This window comes from Semicossyphus pulcher, unplaced genomic scaffold (genome assembly GCF_022749685.1).
Source record: "Semicossyphus pulcher isolate SPU_LCO1_2020_fin unplaced genomic scaffold, fSemPul1.0.p SCAF_20, whole genome shotgun sequence".
Taxonomy (NCBI): domain Eukaryota; kingdom Metazoa; phylum Chordata; class Actinopteri; order Labriformes; family Labridae; genus Semicossyphus; species Semicossyphus pulcher.
This window is the reverse complement of record NW_027211694.1, coordinates 13265556-13274629: the sequence shown is the minus strand read 5'-3', so window position 1 is coordinate 13274629 and position 9074 is coordinate 13265556. Positions and strand designations below refer to the sequence as shown.

Genomic DNA, 9074 nt, shown 5'->3' with positions numbered 1-9074 from the left:
TGATTTCTTTTTCTGCAAATTTAGGGATGTTTCTTATGCAAAGACTTTGTTTTTGTCTTATTTACTCGGCTGAAAAGTCACTTTTTGACGCAGCAATCATCCTGAAGGAATGTGATTGATTTAAAGTGGCAAGTTAAGCTTCACATTTCCTGTCTTACTCATTAAGCCCAATTAGAGGAGAGATGTGGAAGCATGTTTTTTCCTCTCTGTTATGAGGACTTGCATGTTTCAGTCCTTGTTGTGACTGTTTTGACTAATGTTCCTGTGTTACACAAAATGTTTTAAATAATGAACAGATTAGTTTTCTTTTTTTTTATCCTTTTACTTTTCCAAGGGATTTTTCATTTTGACATCTGTCAACATGGCGTCGCACTACTTTTTTGCTCGGAAGAAGAGCAACAACTTCACTGTGATTATACTGTACAAGAATATCTGAAGAGAGTGAGGGGAGGGAAGGATTGTGGTTGGGAGCTGGCGGGGAGGAGGGGGGTTGCTGGTTTCCACTTCTTACTCAGCCGAGTCAAATCCGGTGCGAACTGACCTCAGCTGCTTTTGTGACTCACCTCTGTCACCGTCCTGACCGGGAGAGGTAGAAATATGTGATCACAAGCGGCTGCAAGGCATTAACTAAATGTACTGTAGTCATCGATTACATGACCTCCATCTTCATCACTTCCTGTTTGATGTGTCTATTGAGTTTTGAGTGTTTTTTTGATGGTATCACAAATCTTTCATAATCATCACTTTAATAAGCACTTTTAGATGCTAGCACTGCTAATATAGCCTGTATGTGAATTTCTTTTGATTTGTCACCACAAAAATACAAACTGCGTGTGCTTCCTCCGTCCATCTCAGAGATTGCAATTCTGCTGTGTTGAAATAGCAGCAAGTAAGACATTTTTTTGTCTTGTCTTATCCTTCTGTGATTATTCCTTTAGCCTGATAAACTGCATAGAACATGCGTATACACATTAGGTAACACTTGATTTCAACCTGAAACTTATTATAATGAGGATGTCACATTGATAAACACAGCTTTATTTTTGCAGGACCGTGCAATGGGAGTCATTATTTAAACACCAGTTATGATACGCTTACGACAGGAGAATCATTCTGTCATCCTTTTGGACTCTCCTGTTGTACCTCATTTAAGCTGTTGAGTCAGGGCAGGTGATGTACTTTGCTCTGATCGGGGCAGACGGAGGGAGAGAAAGTGGAGGCCGGCCTAAGTTTAGCATTACAAACCCCCCGCCCCTCACTCCAGTCCATGTTAAATACTAAAACTTGAGCTTTTAGACACAAATCTCCAGAGACAGCCGTGAGACGAAGAGAGAAGATCAAGTGACACTGCAATGAAAGGTAAGCTATAATCTGATTGGAGATGTGCAATTTCTACTGATTTATATTCATTATATTTAGTTCTTTTATTTATTTTGTTACTGTATTTTTTTTTTAAGGTAAAAGATAAGTGAAATTTATACAGTCTATTATGAATAGAAAGCTTTATATGTATTTCAATGTTTTCAAGTAGACTGAGCATGCATGATTTTCTGTCTATTCAGTCTTACACATTCAGATTTTATAGATGCATAGTAAAAACTAAATATTCCCACAATTTTCTTACTACTTAAAGGTGTCTTGGCTGTTCATTATGCCAATCCGCCCCCCCTCAATTCCAGCATCTGTAACCTGCTGCAACCATCCTCTTCTCCCTTGTCCGATGTTTTTCAGGAGACGCTGCCAAAGCAGGCCTCCCCAATGGCACCAGCCAAGCCAAGGACCTGCTGCCCCCGTCGGAGGAGAAGATGGAGGAGCGGGGCCAGTGGAGCAACAAGCTGGAGTTCATTCTGTCAGTCGCCGGCTCCATCATTGGCTTGGGCAACATGTGGCGCTTCCCTTACCTCTGCTACAAGAACGGAGGAGGTGAGTGGAGGATGAACTAAGAGGGTGGAGAAAGCGAGTTATGTATTTTCTATGAATTAATAAATAAAAGGCAGCAATGATAAACAGACCTCAAAATTAAAACACAAAGTTTTGCATATGGAGGAATCAAACATGCAGGATATTTTTGCATGCACTAAATGAGGACAGAGCAAATAAACACAGTAGACACATGCAAATAGGAAATTACAGACCACCTGAGAACCTTTTTCAGTGACAATATTCCTCCCCCAGCTCAGGTAAAAGAGATAAAAACACGTTTTCAAGGACTCACAATTAACTAAAATCGGACCCCGAAACATGATTCACCACTTTTGCTTTTGGGCATGCTTGTGTAGCTGCTAAATTGGCCACCCCTCTTCCTCGCTCCACGGGGCGGCAGGGTCAGGGTTCGGGGCTGAGCGGGGTCAGGCAGCTGTTGTTGCTCCTTGCTCACAGCAGCTGTCCCGGCAGAGAGGCGGAAATCTGAGTGCGCCAAACATCCCCGGCCGCCCGACGGGACACCAACACAAAAAGCAGAAAGAGAGTGGCAGTGGGTCAAAATGTCTGCGACCAAAGAAAATAGCTTCAACTGTGTGTGCCTTCTTGCAGTACTTCATGACCGTTAGGGCTTCAAATTTTCAGAAATCCTCAGACAATTAAGTTCACGTGTGGGCATGTATCCTGTCATATAGAACTTCATCATGGTTCTTCAGTCTTAGACGATCTAAAATCGAAACTATTTTAAGACGATCTTGTTTAATTAAAAGCTGTGTGTTAAGTCGGATACGGGAAATAACAAGCATGTAATAGCTAATTCATATTAACTAATACGTGATCCAAGAAAGGAAGAGATGGGGTCAAAGAGAAACATTGATCCTGCATGAATCATTACTATGTAATAGATGTGTAGTCCTAAATGTCACTTTAACCCAGGATTGACAGTTTGGTAAAGTTTGTTCCACATACAGGGGACTGTAGTGTGTATTCTGTAGTCTGTATTAGTATGTTTGCAGGGTTAGAAGGCCCTTGGGTTTTGTTTGGATTTTGCTTTGTGATGGGCTCTAAATTCTAAATGAATGGTTGAATAGATTTCACCCTACAACAACCAAGAAGGGGGAAAAAGACTCATATATATTAAAGTTATTGAAAATACAGTAAATGCATGGAGGACTAGACAGAGAGGGTCATCCACATCCAGTATTGTTTTGCAATATCCCGTATAAACAAGCTCTAACGCTGAATTCTTTGCTCTCTTTCTGAACTCAGGTGCATTCCTCATCCCCTACCTGATCTTTCTGTTCACCTGTGGTGTTCCCGTCTTCTTCCTGGAGACAGCGCTGGGCCAGTACACCAGCGAGGGAGGCATTACCTGCTGGAGGAAGATCAGTCCCTTGTTTGAAGGTAGGTGAGACAGGTGCAACACCATAAGGGAAAAGCCACATACGACATTATTATGTTAATGAAGCCATTGAAGTAGTTAAGGAAATTCCTCCAGTGGTTTTGCTGGTTTTGTTTATGAAAAATATGCATCTCTTAAGCAGCTTACTTTTGATATTCAAAATATATGTTCTGAGAAGTGATTATTTCTAGTGTTTATTAATGACATGCACCATATACTTAAATGCCATTCCTGCAGGTCTTGGCTACGGCACCCAGGTGATAGTGACTCTGCTGAACTTCTACTACATCATTGTTCTGGCCTGGGGTATTTTCTACCTGTCCTTCTCCTTCTCCTGGGACCTGGCCTGGTCATCCTGCAACAACACATGGAACACGGGTAACTAAAGTGCTTCAGAAACATCAGACGTTCCTCCATTTATTTTAATACCTGTCTACCATGTCTTCATTTTACTCTCATCCCCCCAGAACACTGTGTGGAGTTCCAGAGGAGAAACACCTCAATCAACCAAACAGTAGACCTAAACGCCACCTCTCCTGTCATGGAGTTCTGGGAGTGAGTCCTTCAGTCTGCCTAACCTCCTCTTGGTGATACATTCTGTTATAGAATTGACAGTGATGTCTCATCTCTGTGTTTCTTTCTTGTCTCTGCAGGAGAAGAGCGCTGAGGATTTCCCCAGGCATCGACCACATGGGCTCTCTGAACTGGGACCTGGCCCTGTGTCTGTTCATCGCCTGGGTCATGTGCTACTTCTGCATCTGGAAGGGGGTGAAATCCACGGGAAAGGTGAGTAAGAGAAAGTCACCCTTTTTTGTGTGTTTATTTAGTTTTACCAAAGGTCACATTAAGGATGACATCTGGTGTTTGTTTCTACTTGTGTGTGTCTACATAGGTGGTCTACTTCACTGCAACCTTCCCCTATATGATGCTGATTGTGCTGTTGATCAGAGGGCTCACCCTGCCTGGTGCTGCGATCGGCATCCAGTTCTACCTTTACCCAGACCTGGGACGACTGGCGGATCCACAGGTATAATGTCACACAAACTTCTTAAAATTTCAACCAATGAGGGAATTTAGGAGATTTAGTGATGTGGTCCCCGTGGGCGAGGGTGCACCAGATGCATGATTCCTATGGTTCTCTGCTGGGGAGCCCAGTTTCTGCTGGGTCCATCTGCTCTCCATTAAAGAGACAGGGACTGCAGGGATCAGATGCAGGGCCAGGACACCACTGGGACTGTAAACAAGAGCTCTACCAGGGCCGAGCCACAGACAGTTAGCTAACCAGGCTATTAAGATTATAGTTATTATTATTTTACCATTGCACTCTGGTTTAGCCGTTTGCAAGTTTGCCGTAAAGGTAAAAATCTTATAATCACTCTGTAACCAGAGCCTGATTTATGCCGGCCTTTTTTTTTTTTTGCTTGTCACTAGAATTTATCCGGTTATGTAATCCGTCACAGATCATGCACTCAATGTTTTCGGAAGTTTGCTTTGTAAATTAGTGTTAGGGAAAACGTCTAATGATCAACTTTTAACAGTACACAATTGTGCAACTACATAAGTCACTAATTGTGTAAACTACTCCGCAGCACGTGATTTCCTCTGGATTGTCAAAACACTGCATGGCACGTTTTTGTGTATACTCAGCCTAAGTATATGCGCACTACTAGCTAGCTACTACTAGCTTATTATTTCTTACATGTTTCTTTTTGTATCAGGTGTGGATGGATGCCGGCACCCAGATCTTCTTCTCCTATGCCATCTGTTTAGGGTCGCTGACTGCTCTGGGAAGCTACAATAAATACAACAATAACTGCTACAGGTATGTCACATATCTATATGCATACTTAATCCACAGCTAAATGATGCCGTTAAGCTTTCCTACATTACATAACCTTACTTTACATTTGCTGTCTGTTGCAGGGATTGCTTGTCGTTGTGCTGTCTGAACAGCGGAACCAGTTTTGTGGCAGGCTTTGCGATCTTCTCCATCTTGGGTTTCATGTCTTATGAGCAGAATGTTCCCATCTCAGAGGTGGCAGAATCAGGTGAGGCTTTCATGAACCACTTTAGAGGTTTAGAGAAAAAGAAATAGAAATAGATCACCTAACTGCCTCATCTATTCATCCACCATATGTTCAGTATTTGTTTGACAAGTTTACATTGTTTTCCTTTTTGTTTTAGGTCCTGGTCTGGCCTTCATAGCGTACCCCCGTGCTGTATCTATGATGCCTTTCTCCCCTCTGTGGGCCGCTCTCTTCTTCATAATGATTGTTTTTCTGGGGCTTGACAGCCAGGTAGAAAAATCCTATTTATCTCAAGTTAATTAACACATGGTTTTCCACAATGACACAGACAACTGAACAAATATGATTTGAGGAAAAACAGACGTTTTTGAATAATTTAAACGACCTTTCAGGAACTTTTTTTTATTAGAAAAGACAATTTCATTCATGTTTACCTCTTCCTCCTCTTCTCGTCCCATCTCTGCCCTCCTTTCCCGTCAGTTCGTGTGCGTTGAAAGCCTTGTCACAGCCATAGTGGACATGTACCCTGCTGTGTTCCGGCGCAAGAACCGCAGGGAGCTCTTCCTGCTAGGTGTTAGCCTTTTCTCCTTCTTCATGGGCCTCATCATGCTGATGGAGGTAGGGGTCACTCTCTGGGACCACACACACAAACACAGATGCAAACTATACACTCACAGATATATGCACACGGACACTGCAAAGGGGTTTGACTGCAGGATATCCCCCTAACTCTATTCTTCATAAAGGGCTCATTAGCTGAGTCTACTGAAACTTCTGACTCACATATGCACTCTAATCAGGCTGTTGCGTTTAGGTTGGGGATTTAACCTGCTTATTTTGATGCTTTGTTCTGTTGAAATAAACTAATAAGGAGTCTAGCACATAACATGGTTTCACCTCTGCACAGCTGGAGTCTTTAATGCTCTGCAGAGGTGTCAACATGTCATCATTTTGAAAGTCCAGGCATGTCCAGGGTTTTTGCAGCTTGTCTCAGATAAGTCTCAAGTGCTGGTGTACAATGTTACTAAATGTCTTTAAACTTGGTACAATAACAATTTCAAGTACATAGTTTTAATACCAAAACTACAATTCTTTCCAGACACCTCTAAATATAGACAACTTATACATCTAAGTTTACTCTGGGTATATCTTGTGACATAAGCCTTCAATCTGATTGCTGTGAAGCAGCTTATTTCTCCTAATGTTACGATGACTCAGTGCTTTATCTCTCTCTCTTTGTAGGGGGGCATGTACGTCTTCCAGCTTTTTGATTACTATGCAGCCAGTGGCATGTGTCTTCTCTTCATGGCCATCTTTGAGACTGTCACTATCGCATGGGTCTATGGTAAGCTGTCGTCAAACATTAAAGGTTTACACCACTGCTGATGATGGAGAAATGTATTTTAAGCATTATAACCTTAAAGAGGGGGTATTATGCTGTTTCACATTTTAAGACATATATATAATGTTGCAATGTTGGATGTCCATACTAAACGTGGCTGAAGTTTAGAATCTGTAGGTAAAAGTATGTTGGAGTAATCCCCAGGTTTTTCAGCTCAGTCTGCAGGATTTCAGAGAGCTGGCCAATCAGAAGAAAGGGGGCTTGTAGGGGCGGGGTTTCTTAAAGGGCAGAGGCTGTATGAGGGCCTGCACAGAGCACCAGTGTGAGAAGAATGAGGAGTTTTTTTTAACTGTAGCTTATGCTAAGCTACTTCACAGGTATCACAAAGTGAAAAATGAACCTTGAAATTAGCATAATACCCCTTCTTTAAGCCTAATAACTGGCTGACATACCATCAGCTACAATTTATTTCAAATACAGAATGGACATTTTTTCCTGCGTTATTTCAGGTGCAGATCGCTTTTATGACAACATTGAGGACATGATTGGCTACCGCCCAGGACCTTACATCAAGTACTGTTGGTTGTTCTTAACCCCGGCCACATGCATTGTGAGTATCAACAAACAAATTAAGTAGTTTTAAGGCTTTCCAACAATGCAAGCAATAATAATGCTATTTATTCCTTTGTCTCTATAGGGTACATTTGCCTTCTCCCTCATCAAATACACTCCCCTAAAGTACAACAATGAGTATGTGTACCCGTGGTGGGGCTATGCCATTGGCTGGCTGCTTGCTCTCTCCTCCATGATCTGCATCCCGCTTTGGATGGTATATAAGATCAGCACCACCCAGGGGACACTCAGAGAGGTAAATGTTCTTTGTGAAGTTTTAAGTTCATACCCCATTGTGAATTTTTAATTAAATAAAGTATGTTAATATTCGTCTGTCTGTCCACAGCGCATCCAGCTTCTCATCACACCCTCTGACAGCTTACCCAAAACAAAGAGGGAGCAGGAGCAGTTACTGGCGATCTTTGCCCCCGAGGGAGAGCCCACCATGAATAGAAACGGCTACTATCCTGTCCCAGAGAAAGACTCCAACTTATGAGGCTGCAGTGGCTATGTGTAAGGGAAAGACTTGTGGGTTTTGGTTCCACCGTTGACTTGCTGCGCCCTGGCCCCATTACAAAGATCACAGCAGTGACAGATATGGCAAAGTGTCATAACATCTACTTTAATGCATAAGAGATACAGAGGGCTCAGCAGATAAAGAGTCCATAGTGTGTTGTGTTTTTTTGGTGCATGTACATATTCAGGGATGGCAGGAATGTGATACAGGAGGATGTAGAAAAAAAACATCCTTTATTGTTCATTCCTTTAAGTTTCAGAGGACAGGGACAAAGGTCATTCTCCTACTCAAAATAAGATCTAGTGATATTGGCATATATTGTTCAGCTCTTTCCCAAATGTTGTAAAAGAACTATGACTCAGTCTTGTTCTGAGATAATGTTACCATTTTATAATGGAAGTATGAATGTGATAATTAAAGACACAGACACAAGTTCAGCCAAAATTTAAAAAATAAATGCTGTAGTTTGCATAGTAAGGAGGAATTTTGGGCAAATCTAATATAAAGACAGCAAAAAAGAACAGATCAGGTTCATCAGTTGTTACCTTTAAAAACCAGGCTACATGCAACTGTTTGAAGTCTCCTTGTGAATCTGATCACTTCATGGCTACATAGCCATAGTTGTATCATATATTGTTTGTTCATAACCGACATGGGGGAAAATTCTTCCTTGTGTTTGGAAGAATTGAAATAAGACGTTATGTTTTAAATGAATGGAAAGTGTAACGAAAAGATTATTATGCCAGTTAAAATCATAATACTGTAGCACTGCAATAGCTGTATGACTAACATGACATATTCATTGTAACTTCATATTTGGTACTGTAACATAATGTGACTGTACAAAGAAATGTGAATCTTGTAAGTTTGTTTTTAAATAAACATGCAAAATTTCATGGTTGTCTTCAAACATTTTACCAGTGCTCTATTACAGTAATTCCTCTCTGGAGGGAGAAGCCTTTTTTACGCTTGAGGTAAAGACTTCAGTACATGATGGGAAGAGTAGTATCATATATGCCTATGGGACTTAAAATGTTTATAAATCTTCCTCTGCTGCTCTTTAAAAAAAGAAAAAACACATCCCACTGGTCCCTCAGCTTTGTGGAAGCGCAATACTTAATTTTTGTAGTATCAGTTTAACATACTGATCTTGAGACAATGTACCCATAATCATATTGCTTAACAATCATTACGGATTATGATTTTGCAAAAACCCTGCATAATGTGTCAATATGATAAGAACACTGCTTTCTG

General features: G+C 41.3%; 1 protein-coding gene across 1 annotated transcript; it reads left to right on the top strand.

Moving 5' to 3' along the window:
* The first annotated feature begins 1352 nt into the window (after positions 1-1352).
* On the top strand, positions 1353-7799 carry LOC138599829 (sodium- and chloride-dependent GABA transporter 2-like). Its single transcript, XM_069671583.1, has 15 exons — positions 1353-1359; positions 1732-1923; positions 3190-3324; positions 3560-3700; positions 3790-3877; positions 3976-4108; positions 4215-4349; positions 5041-5144; positions 5246-5370; positions 5507-5619; positions 5830-5967; positions 6592-6694; positions 7201-7301; positions 7389-7559; positions 7650-7799. Exons 1-15 carry the CDS (start codon positions 1353-1355, stop codon positions 7797-7799), a joined length of 1836 nt encoding a protein of 611 aa, XP_069527684.1.
* The last annotated feature ends 1275 nt before the right edge of the window (positions 7800-9074 follow it).

Excerpts from the sequence above, each read along its gene's own strand:
- LOC138599829 (XM_069671583.1), top strand. Across the intron at positions 5,620-5,829 it reads TTCTGGGGCTTGACAGCCAG|TTCGTGTGCGTTGAAAGCCT; the intron begins GTAGAAAAATCC and ends CTTTCCCGTCAG. Across the intron at positions 7,302-7,388 it reads TAACCCCGGCCACATGCATT|GGTACATTTGCCTTCTCCCT; the intron begins GTGAGTATCAAC and ends TTGTCTCTATAG.